The 27,500-nt window shown below is 39.0% G+C and overlaps 1 protein-coding gene and 1 non-coding gene across 2 annotated transcripts in view; one reads left to right on the top strand and one right to left on the bottom strand.

Moving 5' to 3' along the window:
- Positions 1-26,058, top strand: part of myo1f (myosin IF) — a 65,284-nt gene extending 39,226 nt beyond the window's left edge. The window contains exons 11-29 of the mRNA XM_030133142.1: positions 785-981; positions 2,819-2,899; positions 3,020-3,106; positions 3,495-3,581; positions 3,898-4,065; positions 5,770-5,855; positions 5,942-6,023; positions 6,254-6,360; positions 6,431-6,529; positions 9,725-9,869; positions 11,297-11,411; positions 14,398-14,567; positions 14,954-15,099; positions 16,180-16,326; positions 18,295-18,443; positions 20,347-20,409; positions 20,493-20,709; positions 22,832-22,992; positions 25,138-26,058. Of these exons, the coding sequence (XP_029989002.1) occupies positions 785-981; positions 2,819-2,899; positions 3,020-3,106; positions 3,495-3,581; positions 3,898-4,065; positions 5,770-5,855; positions 5,942-6,023; positions 6,254-6,360; positions 6,431-6,529; positions 9,725-9,869; positions 11,297-11,411; positions 14,398-14,567; positions 14,954-15,099; positions 16,180-16,326; positions 18,295-18,443; positions 20,347-20,409; positions 20,493-20,709; positions 22,832-22,992; positions 25,138-25,214 (2,384 nt within the window). The 3' untranslated portion in view covers positions 25,215-26,058. The remainder of the gene's footprint in view (positions 1-784; positions 982-2,818; positions 2,900-3,019; positions 3,107-3,494; positions 3,582-3,897; positions 4,066-5,769; positions 5,856-5,941; positions 6,024-6,253; positions 6,361-6,430; positions 6,530-9,724; positions 9,870-11,296; positions 11,412-14,397; positions 14,568-14,953; positions 15,100-16,179; positions 16,327-18,294; positions 18,444-20,346; positions 20,410-20,492; positions 20,710-22,831; positions 22,993-25,137) is intronic.
- trnal-caa (transfer RNA leucine (anticodon CAA)) lies at positions 18,109-18,219 on the bottom strand. The gene is made up of 2 exons: positions 18,182-18,219; positions 18,109-18,154 (listed from the first exon to the last, which is right to left on the bottom strand). It is a non-coding gene; the product is annotated as a tRNA-Leu (tRNA).
- Positions 26,059-27,500: the final 1,442 nt, after the last annotated feature.

Below are 27,500 nucleotides of genomic sequence, written 5' to 3'. Positions count from 1 at the left end.
TTAACCAAAGTCTGTAAAATATTGATACAAAAGGGGTTTTAATTTCTTTTTCGCACACTTCACATACATCCAGATTTTATCTTTACACATAAAGACCCAAACATCCACCAGCGACTAAAATCATCTACTGATCTAAACTGTTTAATACCTGCTGATCCACTAATCCTATCAATACATGTAAATAATTGGTGTAAAACACAGTTCTTCATCTTTTCATGGTCGTCAGATATGACCCATTTGGACGTTCAGAGGCTCCGTAGTTACCATGGAAACACCGTCATCTTCTACAACATTGATTCACCAGTCAAACCCATGGAGTTGGATCAATGACAGTGGATGGACACACTGGGTTTATGTTCAGTTAATGATATATTTGCTGATGAAGTCACTTTTTCTTCAGTTTTCTCTATTTTGATATAATAGCTTTGAATTTACTGAGTTTTCATGAACATTAAAATTGAATATAGGAAATTAAATGGAGGAAAATATATTATTTACAGTGAAAAATGCAAAATGCAGAAGATAATATTGTAATAAATGGTGAGAAATTGCTTATGAAAGATTAAATACAGAGACAAATAAATTTAGGAACTGCCACAAAAGTAGAACTGGGTCTGTATGGGTTCATACAGAGACTGACAAACGCATATGTGTGGACATTAACCAACAGACCTGATGGACCTTAGAGCAGAACTGGTTCTGATATGTGGAGGATTTTCACATCACTACGTTGGTACTAGTGAGTTTTCCTCCTGAACCTTCTGCTTCCCTGTGTCTGCGTCAGTGCTGGCCTTCCCGGCCTACCTCCTGGGCATCGACCCCAACCGTCTGCAGGACAAACTGACGAGCCGGAAGATGGAGTCCAAATGGGCGGGAAAGTCTGAGTCCATCAACGTGACCCTGAACCAGGAACAGGCCACGTACACCCGCGACGCCCTGGCCAAAGCGCTCTACGCCCGCCTCTTTGACTACCTGGTGGAGGTATGTGTGTGTATTTGTGTTCATTACCTCCGCCAGGAGGTATTGGGATCACTTTGCTTTGTTTGTTTGTTTGTTTGTTTGTTTGTTTGTTTGTTTGTTTGTTTGTTTGTTTGTTCTCATCTTTAGTGTAAAACTCTTCCACCCATCTTTCCCAGATCTTCCCCACAGATAGGCCTAGGCCCTGGGACCAACCCAGTCCATTTTGGTCCCAGTAGGACAAAGTTCAAGGTCACAGCAAGGTCACAACATCTACAGTTTTCCATCTGTCATCACTGAGACATTTTCCAAAATTCAAAACATCTCCAATTCTCCTCCAGTTGGATCCACCTGTAGCTCAGAACAGTCTCTTGTATGTGGAACTAAATTGTCCACATCCACTGTGGAATGTGGACTCTGTGGACATTTACACTGAACACTGAAAATCCCATTTCCCACACATTTAAAATTAGAACTCAACTAATATTGATGTGAATTGAATCTAATTGGACAGACACATGACTGGGACCAAGCTTCACCTGTTTCTGCTGTATGGAACAACCTGGAAACTGTTGGATTTAAACAGACAGAGTGGATCCACACATGCACACTGTTCAGGGTGAAGGAGGAGCTCTGAGTTCTGAACACTGGTTTATTTAGTTTCAGGACAGTGTGTACTGGCATTAGCACAAAGAACATGATGCATGCGCCAGATTTAGCAGAGAAGCTAATTTTCATTGTCCTAATTTTCATTTAGTTTAGTTGTAGTTCAGTTGTAGTTCAGTTGTAGTTCAGTTGTAGTTCAGTGGTCTCTTTTCTCTTCTTCTCTGTGCTCCTATTCAAATCAATCCCAGACAGGACTCTGCTGCTTTAGTCTCCATGTTTCCAGGTAGAGTGGGGACCAGAAGATGACTGGAAACCACAAGTGAACACAAGTGACGGAGCAAAAAGTGTCGTATGGTGCTGCTAGCTAAAATTGCTAGAGCGAAATAAATCACTTTCGTATCAATCCAACACTGACAGACGAAAACAAAGGGAATTTTATCTATAATTTTTGTCCGTTTTAGTTAGTTTTGTAAACACACAATACAGTTTCAGTTAGTTATGGTTTTTTTCTTTTAATTCTAGTTTTTATTTATTTCAGTTAATGAAAGTGTTTTTACAATTCTAGTTTTTGTCATTTCGTTAGTTTTCATGAACAATAATAACCCTGGTATTACGACACCCCCACCCCCCACCCCCCATACACACACACACACACACACACACACACACGTAATGACAGCAGCATATGAAACAAAACCTGAGCCACTTTAACCTCCACCTGTTCACCTGTCTGTCTGTCTGTCTGTTCACCTGTCTGTCTGTCTGTCTGTCTGTCTGTGTGTCTGTTCACCTGTCTGTCTGTCTGTGTGTCTGTTCACCTGTCTGTCTGTTCACCTGTCTGTCTGTCTGTCTGTCTGTCTGTGTGTCTGTTCACCTGTCTGTCTGTCTGTGTGTCTGTTCACCTGTCTGTCTGTCTGTCTGTCTGTCTGTCTGTTCACCTGTCTGTCTGTTCACCTGTCTGTCTGTCTGTCTGTCTGTCTGTGTGTCTGTTCACCTGTCTGTCTGTCTGTGTGTCTGTTCACCTGTCTGTCTGTTCACCTGTCTGTCTGTCTGTCTGTCTGTCTGTGTGTCTGTTCACCTGTCTGTCTGTCTGTGTGTCTGTTCACCTGTCTGTCTGTCTGTCTGTCTGTCTGTCTGTTCACCTGTCTGTCTGTCTGTCTGTCTGTTCACCTGTCTGTCTGTCTGTCTGTCTGTCTGTCTGTCTGTCTGTCTGTCTGTTCACCTGTCTGTCTGTCTGTCTGTCTGTCTTCCTCAGGCCATAAATAAAGCCATCCAGAAACCACATGAAGAATTCAGCATCGGGGTTCTGGACATTTACGGCTTTGAGATTTTCCAGGTTAGTTTTACAACACGTCCAGTATTTATGAACGGTGGTTACAGAACAGATGTGACAGGAGCAGATGTTTCACAGTCTGATCAGCGTCTGACATTTACCACTGTGTGTCCTCACCCACAGAAAAACGGATTTGAGCAGTTCTGCATCAACTTCGTCAACGAGAAACTGCAACAAATCTTCATAGAACTCACACTGAAGGCAGAGCAGGTAGATCCACAACAGATCTGGATTAGATTCACAACAGATCTGGATTAGATTCACAACAGATCTGGATTAGATTCACAACAGATCTGGAATAGATCCACAACAGATCTGGATTAGATTCACAACAGATCTGGATTAGATTCACAACAGATCTGGAATAGATCCACAACAGATCTGGATTAGATTCACAACAGATCTGGATTAGATTCACAACAGATCTGGATTAGATTCACAACAGATCTGGATTAGATTCACAACAGATCTGGAATAGATCCACAACAGATCTGGATTAGATTCACAACAGATCTAGAATCATCTACCATCTTTGCTTGCTTCTTTCTTTCTTTCTTTCTGTATTTTTTCTGTATATTTTCTTCTTTTCTTTTCATAGGAAGAGTATGTTCAGGAGGGCATCAAATGGACTCCTATTGAATATTTCAACAACAAAATTGTGTGTGACCTCATTGAAAATAAATTGGTGAGTGACCGGCAGTTTTTGAAAGATTTGAAAAATGACAAAATAACACCAACTCTGGAGACTTTTCTATAGAAGAGACTTCTGTCTGTAGCACTTTGAGATTCCACCAAATGAAAAGAGCTTTATAAATGCAATGTTTATTATTATTATTATTATTATTATTATTATTATTATTATTATTATTATTGTTATTATTATTAGTATTATTATTGTTATTATTATTATTGTTATTATTATTAGTATTATTATTGTTATTATTATTATTAAGAAGTTGTTTGATCCAGTGAATCTGAGGCGTCCCGTCCTGTCTCGGCAGAATCCTCCTGGTATCATGAGCGTCCTGGATGATGTCTGTGCCACCATGCACGCCAAAGGAGAAGGTGCAGATGGAACTCTGCTGCAGAAGCTGCAGGCGGCGGTGGGAACGCACGAGCACTTCAACAGCTGGAACTCAGGCTTCGTCATTCACCACTACGCTGGGAAGGTACGAACGAGCCCGACGTGGACGAACTCAGTCTAACACAAAATACACAAAATGAATCTGCTTTAACAAAATATGGACTAAATGACTGTATTTTAACCCATAAATAATAAAAAAAGCCTACATTTTTCTTGTCAGTTCTTCTAGGTTCACCTGGACTAGTTTAGCTTCAGAACTAGTCCAGTTGAACCTAGAAGAACTGACAAGAAGAATACTGACCCGGGCAAATGAGACATTCTTCTTATTTTAGTTCCAAACTCCACGTTTTGCACCATATTCTACCTGTTACCAAATGTTTGTAATAAACGTTTACTCCTGGAGGATTCTGTTGGCTTCTGTCAATTGGCTTGAAAGTCTAGTTTTGAACACTTCTGTATATGAAGTGACATGAGAGAACTGTTGTTGTGATCTGGGGCTGTAGAAATACACTTTGATTGATTGATAATACACATGTACAAATGATAAGCTGAGGCATAATATTGTTAAATTTGCACGTTTTTCTTACAACATTTATTTTTTTTCTCAAATTATTCATGTTTTTTGTGAAAGGATAGTTTGTAAATGTAAATATTTTCATAATTTAATGTTTTTTATTGCACTAAAACAAAAAGAAAAAGTTGTCATTATTAACCCTTTATAGGTCTCTCATAGAAATGCTCTGAAATTCAAAATTTCAACCTTAGTGTGTTATTGCAGGACATAACAAGACTTTATTACTTTTGTGAAATTTTTATTTATTTTTTTATTTTCATGTAGAAAATCAAAGTTAATGAAGTTACCATATTTGGTTCCTTACCCATAAGAAGCAAACAATAAATAAATCCAAGAAGTGTATGTAAAAACTAGAAGCACTCGGAGAGCGCAGACCTCCGCCAAGGCTGATCAGTGGCCCCCCCACCCCCGATCACCACCAAAATTTAATCATTTCTTCCTTATCCCATTTCCAACAAACCCTGAAAATTTCATCCAAATCTGTCCATAATTTTTTGAGTTATGTTGCACACTAACAGACAGACAAACAAACAAACAAACAAACAAACAAACCCTGGCAAAAACATAACCTCCTTGGCGGAGGTAAATACAAGAAAAACACATGTAAGATGAATGTAACATGTATTTTCGAACATTAGACCAACGTCAGTGCTGGTCCAGACCCCTGTCCACATCCACAGGAGCCCTTTGAACAGCCGTCCTTACGTTAGGACCATTACATTAGTACCAGTACTTCATCAGTCCTTACATTAGTACCAGTACTTCATCAGTCCTTACATTAGTACCAGTACTTCATCGTTTCTTACATTAGTACCATTACTTCCTGGTACCTAACACAGCAGGTCCACTCCCTGTGGACCTCACAGACCCTGTAGACCACATTGGACCTCAGACTGGTGACTCACTTTAACTGTTGCTTTCACTGTCGTTTAATGTGAGTGGGAATTACCAAAAATAGTCACTTGCCAGATAAAATGTTAATAGGTTACTCTGTTATTATTTTACTATTATTTTGCCTGTTTGACATCACACTGGTCTGAATGTGGCCCCTGAAAAACCCTGTGTTTGACAGCCCTGGTCTAAAGGGTGATGACCTGAACCTGTTGTGCTTAAAGCCCAGTGAACAGCAGATGACCGCCGTTTATCCTGCATGTTAGTCGGGTTTGTTTGGTTGGTAACGTTTCCACAGAAGTCATATTTTTGTGTGTTTTCCAGGTGTCGTATGACATTAACGGCTTCTGTGAAAGAAACCGCGACGTGCTTTTCACCGACCTCATCGAACTCATGCAAAGCAGCGAATTGTGAGTGTCCCACATCCTCAGCGTGCAGTCGCACTTTAATGCAGAAGTGATGCCACGTGAATGATGCCCTGTTCTTGTTTCTGCAGTGACTTCATCCGCAGCCTGTTCCCTGAAAACCTCAACACTGATAAGAAGGGCAGGCCCACCACAGCCAGCTCCAAGATCAAGGTGAAAGCACAAACTGACTGGGATCAGCTTCATATTTACTGGGTTTTTACCCCTCGGCCGACTTCAGGCCAAAGGAGTGTTGTAATTGTTTTGTCGTCATTCCGTCTGTCTGTTCATCCAACAACACAACTGCATTAACCCTCCAGTATCCCGTCCACAAGGCCCTCACTAAACACCAAGTGTGCCTTTTTCCACGACTGTTATTGATTAAACGTTGACGTCTCCCATAGAAACAAGCTAATGACCTGGTGAACACACTGATGAAGTGCACTCCTCACTACATCCGCTGTATCAAACCCAACGAGACGAAGCGTCCCAAAGACTGGGAGGAGAGCAGGTAAACGGCGTCACCGTGACCCCCACCTGACGCAGAGGTCCCACTGGTAACAGCTGTTCTCTGTTTTCAGAGTGAAGCATCAGGTCGAATACCTGGGACTGAGAGAAAACATACGCGTACGAAGAGCTGGATTCGCCTATCGAAGAGTCTTCAACAAGTTTCTGATGAGGTCTGTGGAAACGAGTGAGGAGCATGGAATCAGAAAAGAGTGGACAGTTCAGAAAACAGTGACTCATACACTGACAGGCTGAGGACAGGACAGACGGAACTTCTGTTTACTTTTTTTCTTTTTATTGATTTTATGCAGAATACAAAACATCAGCGTGCCATATCACAATTGAACAGATTCTCCTAAAATGAAAACAAAATAATCCCATCCTACCCTCGCCATCGAGACAAACAAGGCGTACATAGATAATATTTAGAGCTGAAACGATTAATCGACTCAAAGTGATCCAAAAAAATCATTCAACCACAGTTCTCCTGAATCACAGCTTTGTTTCCTTCATTTCTCTGCTGTTAAACATTGGTTCCACTGTTGTGTTTCACACGGACGCTTTTTGTGACGCACAAAGAAGCCTCAATTCAGGAAAACTAATAGAATATTTCCCTTTAATCAATTCCAGTCGATTAATCGAACCAGGAATTTTTGCATTGGCTTCAAGCACCTAATCGATTAATCGGTTGCAGCTCTAATAGTATTCAAACAAAAAAATGTAAAGAAATAAAATAAAATACTCTATAAAGTGTCCTTTATGGAAGAGGCTTAGGGCCACTGGGAAAAAAAAGTTCCTATATATATTATTTTTTATTTTTCTGAGAAAAATGTCAGAATTCTGCCTTTTTTCTCAGAATAATAATAAAAAAATATTTTGGACCTTAATTGTTTTCTTCCAGTGGCTCTAATCCTCTTCTGTAGACCTTAGTATATAATGTTATGTTAATTTATCCAATCAGCAGCTCCGTCTGGTGTCAATATAATTTGTGTGCCATTAATTAGAACAAAAAATGGGTTCCAAATCTTATGAAACTTTCCTGATTGTCCACAGATCGACAGCCTAATTTTTTCAAGTCTTAAAAAATGTGAGACATCCTTTAGCCAGTGTGTATGTGTGAAGAGTGGGTGAAGAGATTTCCATCTCAATAAAATTAGCCTTCGGACGAGAAGGGTAGTGACTTCATTTTACTTTGAACATTTATCCACGAAACATGGAACAGATAAAACACTACATACTTCATACTATAACAATGTTATCAGAATCAAACTGTTTACATCAGTCGATGTGGGAAACTGTGCTAATAAATGTCAAATACAGATTTTTTTTAAATGAGAAAAATAACATAAAAGGCACAACAAAAAAGAAAAACCAACACTAAATGAGCAACAAAGATGAAAGTGACATTAAAGAAGCAGAATGGAAAAGAGGTAAAAGACTGAGTCAGACGCAGCTTCATTCTGATTCAGTCATTAGACATGATCAGAATGAAATACAGTTACTCAACTGGATAAAAGAGATAAAAGCTAATTAGAGTAGAATAACAACTACCAAAAAAAATCTGCTAAAATATAAGAAAAGAGACAAAAATTATGGAAAAGAAGAAGCAACATGAAAGTGATATAAAAGAGGCGAGTATGCAAAAGATGCAAAAACACAACTAGGTAATCTATAACTCCAACAGAACCATGTAAAAGATGCAACAAAACAAAAAATTAAAAATGCTGCAAAAGATGAAAGTGACAAAACTAAAAGGATTGTCCATTATTAGAATATGCAGGAGTAAAAGGAACTAAACCAACAAAGCACTCGACCATGTTTTAAGTGTTTCAGCTGAAAATGAATAAAGGAATATGTCACAATAGAAAATAACCATGAATATTATAATTATTGTTTTATATTTTATTATGTCTGTAGTAAAAACATGTCAAACTAAACCTACAAATCATGCATGTGTGTGTTTTCCACGCGTTCCTACTTTTCTGAGGCTGTACATGTGTGTGGGTTTTACTGAACCTGTCCAGACACACTCTGAAAGCCGTCTGTGTTTGTGTCTGTGTTTGTGTCTGTGTTTGTGTCTGTGTTTGTGTCTGTGTTGTGTTTGTGTCTGTGTTTGTGTCTGTGTTTGTGTCTGTGTTGTGTTTGTGTCTGTGTCTGTGTCTGTGTTTGTGTTTGTGTCTGTGTCTGTGTTTGTGTCTGTGTTTGTGTCTGTGTTTGTGTCTGTGTCTGTGTTTGTGTCTGTGTTTGTGTCTGTGTCTGTGTTTGTGTCTGTGTTTGTGTTTGTGTCTGTGTTTGTGTTTGTGTTGTGTCTGTGTTTGTGTCTGTGTTTGTGTCTGTGTTTGTGTCTGTGTTTGTGTTTGTGTCTGTGTCTGTGTTTGTGTCTGTGTTTGTGTCTGTGTTTGTGTTTGTGTCTGTGTTTGTGTCTGTGTTGTGTTTGTGTCTGTGTTTGTGTCTGTGTTTGTGTCTGTGTCTGTGTTTGTGTCTGTGTTTGTGTTTGTGTCTGTGTTTGTGTCTGTGTCTGTGTTTGTGTCTGTTTGTGTCTGTGTTTGTGTCTGTGTTTGTGTCTGTGTTGTGTTTGTGTCTGTGTTTGTGTCTGTGTCTGTGTTTTTGTCTGTGTTTGTGTCTGTGTTTGTGTCTGTGTTTGTGTCTGTGTCTGTGTTTGTGTCTGTGTTTGTGTTTGTGTTTGTGTCTGTGTCTGTGTTTGTGTTTGTGTCTGTGTTTGTGTCTGTGTCTGTGTTTGTGTTTGTGTTTGTGTCTGTGTTTGTGTCTGTGTCTGTGTTTGTGTCTGTGTTTGTGTTTGTGTCTGTGTTTGTGTCTGTGTTTGTGTCTGTGTTTGTGTCTGTGTCTGTGTCTGTGTTTATGTCTGTGTTTGTGTCTGTGTCTGTGTTTGTGTCTGTGTCTGTGTTTGTGTCTGTGTCTGTGTTTATGTCTGTGTTTGTGTCTGTGTCTGTGTTTATGTCTGTGTTTGTGTCTGTGTCTGTGTTTGTGTCTGTGTCTGTGTTTGTGTCTGTGTCTGTGTTTGTGTCTGTGTTTGTGTCTGTGTCTGTGTTTATGTCTGTGTCTGTGTTTATGTCTGTGTCTGTGTTTGTGTCTGTGTTTGTGTCTGTGTTTGTGTCTGTGTTTGTGTCTGTGTTTGTGTCTGTGTTTGTGTTTGTGTTTGTGTCTGTGTTTGTGTCTGTGTTTGTGTCTGTGTTTGTGTCTGTGTCTGTGTTTGTGTCTGTGTCTGTGTTTGTGTCTGTGTTTGTGTCTGTGTTTGTGTTTGTGTCTGTGTTTGTGTTTGTGTCTGTGTTTGTGTCTGTGTTTGTGTCTGTGTCTGTGTCTGTGTCTGTGTCTGTGTTTGTGTTTGTTTGTTGCGTCGCTGTGTGCAGGTATGCCATTCTAACGGCTGAGACGTGGCCCTACTGGAGGGGTCCAGAGCAGCAGGGGGTCCTCCACCTCCTCCGATCCGTCAACATGGACAACGACCAGTACCAGATGGGACGCTCGAAGGTCTTCGTTAAGAACCCGGAATCTGTAAGAACTAGTTCATATCTCAACCTGTAATGTGTGTAATCGTCTGTTATTGTAAAACTGTGCATTTCTACAGAATATATGATGATAGGTAGAAAAACACTATATGGACAAAAGTATGTGGACATGTTGGATTCAGGTGTTTCTTTTCTAACAGGGGTCTGGGATACAAAACAATAATGACAAATGTCATAATATAGTTTTATATTGGGATGAATATCATTGCATTGGTTAGTTTGGTTTGAATTGTTTTTTGTTTGCTTCCAAAATACCTCAGAGATGGTTTTTACGTGATTTCTCTCAACATTGATTTTTTAAATTTATTTTTTTTATCCATGACTGTGATTTTTATGACGGTGTTTCAGGGGGCCGCATAATAAAAACACTTGTGACTACGAGAATAAAGTCGTAAAATATCCAGATAAAACCTGTAGTCGAATACAAAGAGAGTCATAATTTTACAAGAATGAAGTCACAATATTATAAGAATAATGTCGTAATGTAAAAACAGGCGGGAAAAAATATCATAATTTAACCACCAATAGCCCTCCAGACGAACAATTCCAGTCAGTTCCTCCTCCATAAAAGAGGCAATTTACACCAAATCCATTTGTTTCTTATGAAACAATCCCAAACATGTACAAACTGGTTTCAAAGTCCTTCGACTAATGCTACTGTGTTGATAGTGGGCGGGGCTAATAGGCTCAGTATTTCACCGTGTGTAAACCCCAAATGAAAGTAGAACCTCATCAAATGTTCCAGGTTCTCCATTATGCAATGAGTGGCTATGACTTCATTCCCGGAAATTATGATATTTTTCCCGCCTGTTTTTAAATTATGACGTTATTCTAATAAAATTACGACTTCGTTCTCGTAAAATTATGACTCTTTTTGTATTCGACTTTATTCTCATAAAATTACGGATTTTATCTTGATATTTTATGACTTTATCCTCTCAGTGACAAGTGTTTTTATTTTCTTATGTGGCCCTAATATGCCAGCGTAGATTTGAAATATTCCACTTCTGCATTTCTAAAATATTTGTTATGCTTTGACTGTAAATAATAATTTTTTTTTTTACCACATCTAACCATCTACTTTCTTCACATCTCACCTAAAAAGAAAAATGACCCATTAAACTTTAAGGAAATATTGATGTTTTTATCTCACATCAGCATGAACAGGACATGTTGCACCTGTAGACATGATATATCCCAATATTTTTGTCCATATAGTTTATATAAACATCAACATTTCCTATATGTATTGTTTTCCTATGTATTATGTCATTTATTATTATTGTTTTGTATCCCAGACCCCTGTTAGAAAAGAAACACCTGAATTCAACGTGTCCACATACTTTTGTCCATATAGTGTAACTCCTAACACAGTAAATCATAGATTCTTATCACATGTTGTTCACTCTGTAGCTTTTCCTTCTGGAGGAAATGAGGGAGAGGAAGTTTGACACCTTTGCTAGAATCATCCAGAAGGCCTGGAGGAGGTTCATCGCCAGGAAGAAGTACGAACAGATGAGAGAGGAGGGTGAGTAACAAACGCACAGACCCCGCACCATGAACCCACAGCGGCAGGAGCTGAAAACAGGGTTAAAAACAGCAGAATGAGAAAACACACACCTTCCCTCTGTAGCATAAGACTAAATATTAAGAGATGATGTTGTTCCAGAACACAGACATCTTCAGGGTTTCCATGTTGAACCACAGAGTAAACCATGTTTAACCCTTTCATGCATGAATTATGAGCCCCTTAATCAAGATTTTTTCCTGAGTGTTTTTATTCCTCTTTAGGCATGAAAAAAACATGCCTAAAGAAAGTTTTATAATGAACCTATTTTTAATGGAGCTGCAAAAATGTCCACTCAGCCGGACACCATGTGTTTAATTTTTGGAGCAAATAAACATGTATTTACTGATATATTGTGTGAAAACTATGAAATAAAAACATTTTTTATGCTTATTATTGGTAATTAATTTCTCAGACAGGGGTAGTTGTTTGTTTACTTGCTTTACTAGTTTGTCTGATAAATGAATTACCTACGATAACTATATGTGGAAAACAGTATGAACCTTTACCAGACATTTTTAATGCTACTAATCTGAATTTTTCGAACATTTTAACAAGCTAATACCAATACTCACTTCATGAGATAATATGCAAAAAAAAAGACAACTTTTGTTTGAAAAAAACTGTTAATTACAGACTTGTAACAATAACAAGCACTTGATTTACACTTAAATATGTTACTCTAGATCAGGTTTATCAAGAACAGCAAAGTTACAGTAATGGTCTGAATGTCAGTGTATGGGATGACGCATAAGTGTCCACTGTGTTGGCTGATATGGAACTAAAACAACAAAATCCATGAATATATAAGAGAACAGATGTAGAATAGTGGTCCACTGTAGTGACCACTGTGCATGAAAGGGTTAATGCACTAATGCTACTGGTCTGAAAACACCATCAGCAGTTTTAAATGGGGCATTTGTAATATTTCACATTTCAAAGATTAAAAAAGTACCTAAAATTATCATCAGGGTGTTTTCAACAAGGAGCTGTGAAGTTCTGATAAAGATTCAATTCAATTCAACTTTATTAATCGAGCACATTTCATGCACAAGGCAGACTCAATGTACTTCGCAACAGGTATATAACATAAAAAAAAAGACACACAGGGCTTTACAGAATTAGGTGGATACGAAAACAAACAACAGTCAAATAAACAGTAGAAGAAGGAAATGGATTAACGTCCAGGGCATCCCCCGTCCTCAGACCCGACTTCTCAGCATGAACCCAGCGTGAAAAGAGAAGCCTCAGGGAGAAAGATGCCGATGTATTTGATCGTAGCGATATGAGCTGAATTTATTTCCAGTGGTGGGTCAGGGGATTTATGTGACCACTAGAGGGGGTAGTGAGTCACTGTGGCCTTGAGTCTGCCCAGTTCACTGAAAACTAAACTCAACCAAAATGGCAGAATGTGACGAGCTGAGGATAAGAAATACAAGCAACAACTTTTAGACTCAAAGAAACGAAGTGATAAAAATGGAGGCTGCGTTTCTTTTACAGGGGTGAGTTTGATTCTGACGCTTATGAAGGTATAAAGTTATTATACGATGTTATTATCTTTGTTAAATTATCGTTTGTTGATCCACGGCTCAGACTAAACTGTGACAGTTCTGACCTTCTTTGTTGGATTCTAAACAGATCTTTAGTTCAGCTACTGACAACACAAACCGCACAGAAAACAGGTGATCTGTGGTTTTACTGTGGCTGTTTTCAGTCTAAAAACAGAGCTAAGCTAACAGAGCTATAATGTAAACTATCAGCTGATGCAGCACGCAAAGGTTAGAAGATGCAGTGTTATTTTTACCGACTGCAAGAATAAGCAGCTATGAGTTTTAGTCTGAAGAAGAAAACAAGGTCCGCAATAAGGTACATCGTGTGCACCCCCCCACCCCCCGACTCTTGACAATCAGTTTAGGGGGGCAGCAGAAGGGTCATGATAACGTAAAGGGGCATTTGCTCAGAATAGGTTGAGAAACACTGCTTTAATGTGACTTAGTTGATGCCAACATGGTGTCAGTGCTGCAGCTAATTCCTTATACGAATGAATGAATGAATGAATGAATGAATGAATGAATGAGTGAATGTTTTTATTCTTGTGTCCAGCATACAGACATGCCCAGCCCTTCCATGGGCTTATAAGACACCATAAATACAAACCAAAGATCAAATACCAGACAATAGGCACAGTATTTAAACAAAACAAAATTTAAACAAACACATTTGCTGCTTTTTCCAGGCTTTACAAACAAATAATGCTAATTTAAATACATTTGAACTAAACAACCATTTCATCTTGTCATCATCAGTGCTCCAGAACAGATCAGGATTTCAGATAAAAATATCATCAAACAATAATTGTAATTGTAGGATTGTGGTTCATGGTTTTCCTGTGGCTGTTTTCAGTCTGAAAACAGAGCTAAGCTAACAGAGCTATGATGTAAACTATCAGCTGATGCAGCACAAGAATATTATAAGACAGTGTTATTTTGAGTGACTTTCAAGTTTAAGTTTGAAGAAGAAAACTCGATGATACCATAAAACAGATGTGTGTAAACAAGGAGCTTTTTGTTTGTTTGTTTGTTTTTCTCATGCCTATACTTTTTATTGCTTCTGCTGTAATGCTTTTAATGTTTTATGTAAAGCACTTTGAATTGTCTAGTACATGAAATGTGCAATAGAAATAAACCTGCCTTGTACTCTATTCACTGGTATTGTTCAGTCTGTGGATACATAGGGTTGATTCGTTGGTGGTTTTGGTCCCAGATGTGTTCTGGTACCAGACTGCCCCCTGCTGGAATATCTGCACTGGAATATCAATACTACGTAGAAACTTGTCATATATTTTTATGTCTCTTAATAACAATATATGGTCTTTTTCCAAATAAAAGTTCTGCCCTTTCATAAACTACATGTACAAACCCTGTCTTTGCGTCGTTCCCATGTGCAGCCTCAGACATCCTGTACAACTCCAAGGAACGGAGGAGGAACAGCATCAACAGGAACTTTGTGGGTGACTACCTGGGTTTGGAAGAGAAACCTGAGCTCAGACAGTTTCTGGCCAAGAGAGAACGAGTCGACTTCGCTGATTCTGTCACCAAGTTTGATCGCAGGTTTAAGGTAAAGCTTCTTTGAACACACTGCCCTTCGTTTTTTCTTAAATCAGGGAAGTCAAACATATAGAATTAAATAATATAAGAAAACATTATGTCTAGTCTTATTAAATTAAACCCAGATAACAACAGAAATGTGAGAATCCTGAAACCTACCAACTCTTCTGTTTACATTTACATTTATGCATTTGGCAGACGCTTTTTTCCAAAGCGACTTACGGGGAAAACCGATCAAATCACTCAATCAATCAAATTTTATTTATATAGCCCCAGATCACAACAAACAGTTCTCTCATGACACTTTATATATAGAGTTGGTCAAAACCAGACTCTAAGCCAATTTACAGAAACCCAACAGAATCCTCTTCCTTACATCTTCTTCTCTCCCAACAGTCTATCAAGAGAGATTTAATCTTGACCCCCAAAGGCATCTATTTGATTGGACGAGAGAAAGTGAAAAAAGGACCAGAGAAAGGACAAATAAAGGAGGTCCTCAAGCGTAAACTGGAGTTTGGCAGCATCAGCAGTGTGTCGCTCAGGTAATATCAAAGACACAGAACATTTACGAATAGTGACACATGGTCGATACTTTGGTTAAATATGAAACTAACCAATGTGTGAGAACCTGCTGCGGTGATGATAATAGAAACAATAAACGCATATATTTTAATACTAGTTACACCAGAAATAAAACAGAGTTTCGCTGACATTTGACTCTGGTTAGTGTGTATTCTCAGTTATGGTTTAATTCGTCATCTCATTGTAGCTTTGACTTCAGCTGATCTTTAACCCTCAAAGACTCAAACCATAACTGGCAGTAGATTCTGTGTGTGCGTCTTGGGCATCGCACAAAATCCGGAAAGAGCTGATGGCTGCAGTTTGTCATACTTATGTATTTTAGGTCAAGGAACAGACTAGCAAAAATGGCAAGTTGATAGGACCAAAATTTTGGGACATAGTAATTTTGGAATACAATAGCTTCACAGTAGTACAATAGCCTTGCCCAGAATCATACAATCATCATTGCAGTGGGTTACCTAGCAACAGATAAACAATAGGGCCATATTGCCATGGTATCAGATTTCATGTGCAGAAACAGACATGCCAGCTGAGAGGTTATTCAACTGAAAATGACAGAGGAACTTACAGAGAAAGTAAAGGAATGAACTGGATCAGAGGAAAGTTTATTATCTACCACATCTAGAACCCATGGTTCCCCTGGGGTCCACCCACCAGGGTCTAATAACTGTTGAACCACAGAGATGACCCATTTGGACGTTGAGAGGCTCTGCAGTTACAATGGAAACACCGTCATCTTCTCCAACATTGATTCACCAGTCAAACCCATGGAGTTGGATCAGTGACAGTGGATGGACACACTGGGGTTATGTTCCGTTAATGTTCAGTCTTCGCTGCAAAAGTCCCTTTTTCTTTCAGTTTTCTCTTTGTTGATATAATAACCCTCAGCTTTAATCAGCTTTTATGAACATCTACAGAACTAGTGTGAAGTTCAGCTGGACTGGTTTTGGTCTTGAAAACGTTTCAACCTTGTTTTTTTTTTAGTTTTGATGTAATGTCGGCTCAGAAGCTTTGACGGGTCTGGTTTTTTTTGTGTTCAGTACAAGACAGGACGATTTCTTCATCCTGCACGAGACCCAGTACGACAGTCTGCTGGAGTCCAACTTCAAGACGGAGTTCCTCAGCCTTCTGTCCAAACGTTATGAGGACGCCACCAAGAGAAAACTGACAATCTCCTTCACTGACAGGTAGAGAAAGCAACACACACACACACGCACACACACACACACACACACACACACACACACACACACACACACACACACACACAAAGAACTGATCACAATGACATATAACAGGTAGAAAAGCTAAAAACAGGTGCAGTGGTCCAGAAGTGGATCTCTCACTGATCTTTTAAATGAGGAGAACAGTATGAATGAAGTGAGTTTTAAGGATCGTTGCAAAGAATTCCATTAAATTAGTTGAGTTTTCCACCAGTGAAAGTACCGCCCACTTCTAGAACAGAACCTGACAGCCTCAAACATTCAACTAGTATTGATTCTTGATAGAACATGACACTCAGATACAGGGGCCATCCATCCATCCATCCATCCATTATCTGCCGCTTATCTGGGGCCGGGTCATGGGGGTAACAGTCTAAGCAGGGATGCCCAGACTACCCTCTCCTCAGACTCCTCCCTCTCCTCAGACTCCTCCTCCAGCTCTTCTGGGGGGACCCTGAGGCATTCCCAGTCCAGTCCACAGACATAGTCTCTCCAGCGTGTCCTAGGTCTTCCCTCAGGTCTCCTCCTGGTGGGACATGCCCAGAACACCTCCCCAGGGAGGAGTCCAGGAGGATCTGAACCAGCTGTCTGATCCACCTCAGCTGGTTCCTCTGGATGTGGAGGAGCAGTGGTTCTACTCTGAGCTCCGCCCCTGGTGACTGAGCTCCTCCCCCTATCCCTAAAGGTGGACCCACCCACCCTGCAGAGGAAACTCATTTGGACCGCTTGTATGTGGGATCTGGTCCTTTCGGTCCTGGCCCAAAGCTCATGACCACAGGTGAGGGGAGGAATGTAGACTGATGGTAAATCCAGAGCTTCTCCTCTGGGCTCAGCTCCTTCTGAACCACAGCAGACCCATACAACGACTGCATCACTGCAGACGCTGCACCCATCCGTCTGTCAGTCTGACGCTCCATCCTTCCCTCACTGTGAACCAGACCCACATACTTAAACTCCTCCACTTGGGACAGAGACTTTCCGCCGACCCGGTGTTATGTTATTATGGGTCATAATTAGTCTGTTTATCTGTATCTGTATATATGTTTCTGTTTAGTGTGTGTGTTCTCCCCCGTCCTGGAGGTGTGCTGTGCCCTTTTTGTGTGTTTGTTTTGCAGGAAGCTGATTGGTTGAGTGTGATAACCCGGCCCCTTTAAATGGCCCTGGATCCAGCCGTTGGCTCTCTCTCTTTTGCCTCCTGCCAGCGTCCAACCGTGTGTTCCTGTGTGTGATCGTCAGTCGTTGTGTGTTCGTGTTTAGTCGAGTTTGTATATAGTTGTAAATAGAGTTTTTGTAAATGGATCCTTTTCTGGTAGGGGAGCTCGGCTCTTTTGTTTTTCCCGTTTTCTCCTGTTTTTGGTTAGGGAGTTTAGGTTAGTTTTCTATATTTTAGTTCTTCCATTTATTTTGAAGTAGGTAATTTAGTTTGAACTCCCAAAGAAGGTATTTGGTTTGTTGTTTTAGCTGCACCCTCCCCTAACCCTTCTTTAGTTGATTTAAAAATAAATACTGTGAACTTTAGTTTTTTTTTTTGACTGACCTGTGTGCTTGGGAGCTGGGAGGGGACAAAAGTAGAGCATATTATGTTGGCCCTGGTGAACCCCTAGGCTGAGGTGTAACACCGGAGGGCAGACCACCTTTTTCCGGTCGAGAACCATGGCCTCGGGCATTGGTCCTTTTTTGCCGGACAGGAAGGGGATGTAAAATCATAAATTAAAAATGAGAAAATCCTGCAGAGAACATAAGGTGTGTCAGGAGTGGGATTTGAACCCACGCCTCCATTTGGAGACCAGAAGACCCATGGCTTTGGAAGGAGGTGATCTTTGAGTCTGGTGCCTTAGACCACTCGGCCATCCTGACAAACCCAGCTGTTAGACCAACGCAGTGGAATAAAAAGCACAATATTTTCATCTGCACTTCACTCTTTCCTTTCAGGCTGGAGTTCAGAGTGAAGAAGGAAGGCTGGGGAGGAGGAGGCAGCAGGGTCGTGGTCTTCCAAAGGGGTCAAGGGGATCAGGCTCAGCTGAAACCTGGTGGGAAGACCCTCACCATCACGATAGGAGACGGTCTCCCCAAGTCATCGAGTATGTATGATACAAATGACAACAGCAGGAAATGAATGAAAATAATAACCATAACAACAGCATTTTACAGAACAATTAGGATTAAATGTATTTATACTGTGAATATGTGTAATAATTATGGACCTGTGTATTATGTACATATATATTTATAGGTACAAATGTATTAAATATAAGGTTTAGAGTAAAGCAGTGACAGGATGGAAAGAAACATATAAACGAGTCCTGAAGTGTTCCAAAATGCAGTCTGTCCTACACAACTTTCTGCTTTTTTGTTCATATTTTTCTAACTTGCAGATAATATGTGAAATATTGAAAAAGATCCCTGTTAGTCCCAAAATGCTTCAAGTTAGGACTTAACACTGATTTCACACATTCTTTCATGTCTGATTCACAAGGTTCTAATTCAAATCAGTTTTAGATTCAGTGCTAATTTCATGAGGTATTCTCAGAATTCTGCTGGGATGTAAAAAAAAAAAAAAAAAAAGATTCTCAGAGAAATAATGCGGTAAATTGCAATGGACAGCATCTAACCGAGTGAGTTTTTGACCATATTAATATATAAACTAAGTACATGTTTTGGTTTATAATTCAAGATTTTGAGATGAAGACATAAGGACAGTGAACACATCTGACTGTTTAAAATGACTAGGAAAATTTTTATATACTTGAATTTTTTTTTAATTAATTTTTTTTGCCACTTTCGGGTGAGGAACCAAATATGGTAACTTCACTGACCTTGTTTTTCTACATAATAATACTTTTTTTTTTTTTTTTTAATTTCACAAAAGTAATACATTCCTGTCATGTCCTCCAATAACACTAAGGTTGTGAATTTCAGAGTATTTCTATGAGTACCCTATAAAGGGTTAAGGAGGCTTCAGGGCTTCATATCTGTGTGGGAAAAGACTGTGACAATCAGAGACAGTGGCAGAAATGGGTTAATGGATGCTGACTTTTAGGTGGGCATTTATTACATGGTGAAACCAGTACAGAAACTCAAACTAACCTTTTCAGATCCTCATGCGGTTCTGCAGAAATGTCATGTGATTTTCTGTTATACGTGATGTCCCTGAACTGCTCGTGTCTCACATTCAGACACTGATCACCTCCACCTTTTTCTGAGTGTGGATTAGTTTTCAAAATCAGTGGATGGAGTCAATTCTATCTCGTGTAAAAAGAAGATAGAATAAATGAACATCACTACATCATTATATAAAAGAGAAAAAAATATACACCATGTGGACAAAAGTATGTGGACATGTTGAATTCAGTTGTTTCTTTCCTAACGGGTCTGGGATACAAAACAATAATGACTAATGTCATAATATAGTTTTATATTGTGATAAATGTGCATTGCATTGATTAGTTTGGTTTAAATTGTTAGCTTTTCTTCCAAAATGCCTCAGAGATGGTTTTTACTTCATTTCTTGTTTGTGTTTATCCATGACTATGATTTTAAATGTTCTACCTCTAAATTTTTAGATTCTTTTTCATACTCTTACCGTAAATAATAATTTTCTACCACAACAAACCATCTAGTTTCATCACATCTCCCATTAAACTTCATGGAAATATTGATGTTTATAAACTATATGGACAAAAGTATTGGGACACATCATGGCTACCGCTGTAAGATGTCCTGTTCATGCTAATTTGAGATAAAAACATCAATAATGACCACATCTGTCATTATAGTTTTGTATCCCAGACCCCTGTTAGAAAAGAAACACCTGTATTCAATGTGTCCACACACTTTTGTCCATATTGTGCATGTGAAAAGTTGTAATTTAGGCAGGATCAGTCGAGCTGGATGAGAATGAAGTAACATGTTCTTTGTTCGGGGTCTCAGTAAATAAACAAACCTAAACCAGATATTGTTGTAACTACGCATGTTTTTCTTTAGAACCAACGAGGAAGAGTGCTCCTCAGTCTCATGGCAGAGGACGAACCCACGTACCACACCAAGGTAAAGTCATGTTTCAATCCCATATATTCCAACAGGATTTTTCTCCTGGTTTTTGGTTTCATCCCTCTTTTTTCTTTCTTCAGCTCACCAGAACGGAGCAGCTAAGTTCTCCCGAGCCCCTCACAACCAAGCCTCAGACATCACCTACACCACCCCCCACAGGCAGGGCCAGCGCCCCAATGCTGCCCTCCCTAAACTGGGACCCCACGTAGGCCAGAGAGCCCCCAGACCCCTGTCCCAAAACCAGTTCAACCAAGGGAACCTGGACTTCCTGAACGTGCCGGACCAGGGCATGTCAGGGTAAGAGACGTGACCTCATGAAACTGAAAACCAGAGCTGAACTGAGGTGTGGGTGGATGGGATTAGTCACTAAACTGATACATAAACGTCCCATGAGCTGTCAGGACACGTCAACGTGAGGCTCAACACCCAGTGATCCAACGCAAATGAACAAAGAGACAAGAAGGAGAGGAAAACCTGTTTATGTCTGCATGGAATCCTTACAATCAGTCACTGTGAACATTAGATCAGGGCTGTCAAACTCATTGTAGTTCAGGGGCCACATTCAGCCCAATTTGATCTAAAGTGGGCCGGACCAGAAAAACAGCAACATAACTTTGAAATAATTATCCAAATTGTTCTCTTTTAGTGCGTAAAAATAAAATAACATTTTGAAAGTGTGAATAACCTGAACAACCATATACAACCTACAATTTCTGAAGAAAAATAAGTTCAGTTTACTAATATTACAATAGAACTCCAAACTGTTTTACCCCACCCCTGAAGAGGGGGCAAGGGGTATGGTTTTTGGTTCGGTTTGTTTGTTTGTTTACAAAACTATTGGTTGAATTCATATCAAACTGGGTTCATAGATTGCCAGTGACCCAGAATAGATATGATTCCATTTTGGGGAAAGTCGGTCACAGTTCAAATTTTTGATGAATTTTTAAAATCTTTTTTTTTGCCATTTACTGATAATGACTGAAATGTGTCAGTACATGCATAGACATGATGACATCAGCTGGATCGATGCCAAATTAAGCTACAATACATGCGAGGGGCGGGGTTTGTTGTGCCTGGCACCCCTTGTCCTCTTTGTTTTCATGCAAAAAAGTAAAAGTGCAATTTCAAGAATATTCTACCTCAGTTTGTCATTCACACATGCTCAGTACAAGCTACAGATCACAGTGGCTCTATAAATGCACAGAAAACATTTAATAACAGGCAGAATATTGTTACAATTCCACTTAATTTCAGGTTATTCACATTTTATGTTAAAGTATAGTTTGTAAATAATAACATTTTTCTGTAAGGTAACTTTTTTTTAACACTAAAACAAAGAGAAATACTTGAAGTTGTTAGTATTTATAGGTTATTATGATAGTATTTTACTAGGGCTGTCAAAATTAACATGGATTAATCCATCATCATGATTAATCTGATTAAAAATTTTAACGCAGTTAACTCATCTGCAGGGAAGACTTACTCTGAATGTCTCTGCCAACGCATTTGGGTCAGTTTGTTCAAGTAAAGCTGGGATGGATGGATGGATGGATGGATGGATGGATGGATGGATGGATGGATGGATGGATGGATGGATGGATGGATGGATAGATAGATAGATAGATAGATAGATAGATAGATAGATAGATAGATAGATAGATAGATAGATAGATAGATAGATAGATAGATAGATAGATAGATAGATAGATAGATAGATAGATAGATAGATAGATAGATACTTTACGGTAGTGACAGACAGCAGAACCCACCCATAAAGTTGGAATATGCACATTGACCCTCTGGATGGAAATATGAGGACAAAAAAAACAAAACAAGACAGAACAGTTGTTTCGAGTTGTTTAGTTGAAACTGTTGAAGGTGTTTAATAAACTGGTTAAGTGCAGATATATTCCCTTCTTTCTTGAGTCTGTTTGCTCATGCAAAATGAAACATGATTAATATAGATAAAAAATGAATTATATTTAATTGTGATTCATCGAAATTAATCCATAGCAGCCCTGTGATTAATCTGATTAAAACTTTTAACTGTTTGACAGCATTATATTTTACTCATCTAACCCACTTAAGATTGAACTAAAATGGTTGTTAATATCCACCCATCCATCCATTTTCTCCCACTTATCCTGGATCTTCAGTGTAATTTTTGCCTTTCACAAATTCATCCCAGGGTCCAGATTGGACCTGTTGGTGGGCCAGTTTTGGTTTTTTGGTATGTTTGACACCCATGGTTTAGTTCTTTGAGGGTTACACTTCACTCTGACACTTGGCGCTTCACTTGAACTTTCCCACCTACCCTCTGTATTCTTAGTTTAACTCATAAACCCACTGACCGTCAAACCCTGCTTTAACTCTGTCTAAGGTCCATTTCACATTTTTGACATTTCTCTCTCCATCACAGAAAGCAGAGGAAGAAGAGCATCAGTCAGCGTCCTCCACCAGCTCCTAAACCTCATTCCCGTCCTCAGGGGCCTCAGTGCCGGGCGTTGTACCAGTACATCGGCCAAGACACTGACGAGATCAGCTTCGAGGTCAACGACGTCTTCGACCTCGTCAAACAAGGTACGTCGATGAAAACGGTGAAATGTACACAGTGAGACAAACGACTTCCATTTTATGTAACTGTATATGTTTCTACATCTCACTGGAACATATTGCACATTTTCTTTTTCCCATATTTGTCTGACAGCTTTAGTTACTTCTGAGATTACACTTTGTCCTCATGTATCTCCGAACATGTTGATTTTTAATGTTTGACATAAACCGAAGGATGAGGTTTTCCTTTATAGGGTGAGACTATGAATGAAATTGAATGAAATTAACTCTTTCAGAACTGGCTTGGATTGGTGAGAAAATACATTGTCACACAACTGAAAATTGGTCCATTTTGTCATGAAACACAGCTTTTGCAGATACAATACGTGGTTCTCACAGGACAACAACCCCATGATCTTATAGATGTAAATACACTGCTGTTAGGTCTGAGTATCAGTCACAAACCTTCAGTACCAGTACTAAGATCAGTACCTGGTCTTTTACCTCCTGACACCCTGGAACTGTCAGGAAAGTACAAGTTTTGGCTTTTTTTAATAAATAATTGCCTACATTGGAAACATCGTGATGCTTATGCTTATTTTTATGGAATGTCCTCTGCAGTGGACAGTTTTGATTTTGTTTTTCTTTATAAAGCTGTGAAACTCTTGTGCACAAACACGGACAGAAAACCCATCGCTGGGTCTTAGCAGGTTAATACTGACTCCTATGTCAACATTTTTTATGCTAATTTTCTATTTGTTTTTTAGGTATTTAACTTAAACAACAAACAAGAGCACATGTTTGGATATATGATTTAATCTATGCAGTTTGATCAGTGTCCAGGCCTGTACATGACCAAAACATGTACAGTATTCTAATGTAGGTAGTTAAAATGAATACAGCCTTGAACATCTGTACAACAAAATGTAAAATACAAATTCACCTTTTAAAGCATTATTTTGAGCAACGAGAAGTTTCCGCTGTATTCACCGCCACACAAATGAACCACAAACGTCCCTGTGAGAAGAAAACATATAATTACCCCGCGCCCTGAGTGTTTGTTAGCAGCAAAACTACCGGGTGAATTCATACCAAATTTGGTTTATAGACTGCCGGTGATCCAGAAAAGATGTGATTACATTTTGGGAAAAGTAGGTCAAAGTTTACATTTTTAGGAATTTTTAAAATCTTTTTTTTCTCCCATTTACTTATAATGGGTGAAATTTCACATGTCTATAAAAATATCAATTTTGTTTCAATTGACTTCAAACTTGGCTCATATATAGAGGCAACTGATCTGCTGACATCAGCACACGCATTGATATGATGACATCAGCTGGATCCATGCCAAAATAAACTACAATATACACTACAAACAAAAAGTTAAGGATATTTTTAATTTTTGGGCTATTTTTTTCAGTTCATGGGGGCTTTCATGGGGCCCACAATTGTTGGCGAACCCCAGAATAAAGTTATAAACTAGAAAAGTACTCGGAGAGCCCAGACCTCCACCAAGGCAGATCAGCCCCCCCACACACACACACCGATCACCACCCAAATTTAATCATTCGTTCCTTGTGCCAGTATCAACATTTCCTGAAAATTTCATTGAAATCCGTCCTTAACTTTTTGAGTTATCTTGCACACAAACAGACAAACCCTGATGAAAACATAAAAAAGCAAGTGTTCAGAGAACACAAACCTCCGCCAAGCACCCAGAACGGTATGCATGTGTGGATCGACTATTTCTTTTTAAAAAATGTCCACAGAGTCCACATTCCACAGTGGATTTGGACAATTTTTTGCCAGATACAAGATATTGTTCTAAGCTACAGGTGGATCCAGTTGGAGGCTAATTGGAGTCGTTTTGCATTTTTTATGAATTTTTGAAAATGTCTCAATGATGACAGATGAAAAACTGTAGATGTTGTGACCTTGAACTTTGACGTACTTGGCCAAAATGGACTGGGTTAGTCCCAGGGCCTAGGCCTATCTGTGGGGAAGATTTGGGAAAGATGGGTGGAAGAGTTTTACCCTAAAGTTGCAAACAAACAAACAAACAAATACACAAAGCAAAGTGATCACAATACCTCCTGGCAGAGGTAATAAAAAGACATTAAATGATAAATATTCCTCTAAAGCTGTTTGATTAGTTCATTTCTCTTTCTGCAGATCCGTCCGGCTGGTGGACAGGAAGGATCCGAGGACGGGAAGGACTTTTCCCCGGTAATTATGTGGAAAAGATTTGATCCTTTGGGAAACGTGACGTCATGTGTTGAAAGTAGCACAAACTGTTGGCTCTCCAACTGCCTGTGGATCCTTCATGTCCGTCCACAATAGGAACAGGGTGGGTTACTAACATTTGAGCCATATATAACTTGTTTTGACAGTGAGACGTACAAGGCGAGCGCGGCGCTGTCGTGGCCGTGATGGTTAAAAACACAGACGCACAGAGCTGCTCAGGTTTCATCTCTGTTGTTGTCTCACAATGTCCTGCTCTGAATGACCTAGCAACAAGATCTTTGACTCCTGCAACAGCTTTTTTTTTGAGCCATTACTTTAGGCCAAAGCTAAAGTTACAGCTCTAACCAAAGAGACCCTGTGAAATACTGCCTTGCTTTCTGGTGTAAAGTGTTTACATTTCCCTGACGCTTGTCTCCAGAGCAACGTTTAGCGTCGCTCTGATTCTCGATGAAGACGACAACAAATAAAATCGAGTACAAAAAGACAAGTGACTGTTACATTTGCTTCGAAGCTTCAGATGAATCAAAGCTGTTCATAGAGACAAACTTCTAATGTCACTTTACTCGTGGATTATCATTTATGTTCTAATTCATCTCAATAAATAACAATGATATTGTCATAGTGTTACCTCACAGGTTTTTACACTGGTCTAAGTGGCTTCAGTAAAGTTATATGAGATTAAAAAAAAATAGCACTGAATAATGTTCATCAAGTGTTCGTTTCTGCTGAATTTGCATTTTATTTTTTTATGTGTGGTTGATGTTGTAAAGTGATGTGATTCGTTCACCGTTGATCGAGACATAATTTTGTACATGAATAACAAAGCAATAAATGGGGTTAAAACTCTGAGTTGACTTTTGTGAAACTGTAAGAAAAAAAAAAAAAACATTTTAATGATAAAATCTCAGGAAAATGACTGTTTCAACACATCTGTTTTATGATCAATGACCTACAATTTCCTAATCTCAGTATTTGTATGTTGATTTTCAAGGACTAAAGTGCAGCGTTTACTTGACCTGTATTTAAAAGACATGTAAGATGAGCTGGTAGGTGTTAAACAGTGCTTAAATGTGTCTGAGAGAGAGGGAGACATCGCCTCTAAATATGTGTAACATGAGTAGCTTCTGATGAAATTCAAACCAAACAGCATTTTCACACACATCCACAGTGTTGGGAATGAGATGCAGTAAGTGACAGATTACACTGGTCAACAACAAATTTATTGTTTGAGTTTTTTGAGCTGATTTAGGATCATTTTGGTGCTGAATCCAAAAATCACATTCATTTTGCTCAATCAGGTCAACTTTCTGAACTCTGCTACATATTGGCTTTTGAACATTTTTGCTTACATTTATGGACATTTTCACATCATATGATACAAAATTCTTTCATATTTCTTGCAATAAATGAGTTCTGAAGATTTTACTTTTGCCAATTTATGATGAATGTTTTTTTTAATATTACAGGTGAATGAAATGGCTTCGACTAGGAGATCTTGCAAAAATAAGCCTGACGTATTCTGCTCCATCTGTGGTGAATACACCATTGTACCTAACAGGAATCAAGTCACAAGTTTCATAAAGTGTGCTTACCAATCTTATTTTGGTATTAATTATTATATTTTGTGAGAAGATCAAATTTTTCAAAATCAGATTAGCAAAAAAACCTGACCTGATTGAGAAAAAAAGATGTCATTTTTGGATTTAGCGGTGCAAAATGGTCTGAATTCAGTTGAAAAAACCTAGACAACTTGCAAAAAACATTTTTTGTAACCCAGTGTTATCAGTAATATTATTAGTTTTAATGTTAAATAAATAAAGGGTAAGTTAAAAGTTAAATGAGTCAGTCCCTATACAGTCCTGTGTTAGAATGACCAATTTTACAGCAGAAATCCACGTTTACAGCTGGTAAAAATAGTTTAGGTCTCAGTATACACCTGTATGAGGGATTAATTTTACTTTTACTCAGCTGTGTAGGTTCTCTAAGGCTAAAAGGATACCTATAATTTACAATGTGGCTGTTGTGATTGACAGGTGAGTCTGCTTCTGCAGCTAGCTTTAGCATAGCTGATCAGACATTCAGAACTCCAGTTTTTTAAATAAAACTTATTTTCCTCTCTGACAGGCAGCTCTGGTGTTGTTGAATTTAAGGACTTACACTAACCAGACTGTTAGAAGATTGTGACATGAAGTTTACCACTATTTAATTACAATAAGAGGCATGAATTAGCTGTATTAGTGGATGTTAGCATTTATTTGCACGGGGAGCCAAAGTCCCGCCCCTTCCTGTTG

The sequence above is a fragment of the Sphaeramia orbicularis genome, chromosome 4 (assembly GCF_902148855.1).
Source record: "Sphaeramia orbicularis chromosome 4, fSphaOr1.1, whole genome shotgun sequence".
Lineage (NCBI taxonomy): Eukaryota > Metazoa > Chordata > Actinopteri > Kurtiformes > Apogonidae > Sphaeramia > Sphaeramia orbicularis.
Note: the sequence above shows the minus strand (reverse complement) of the source record. Positions and strands in the feature narration are given on the sequence as shown.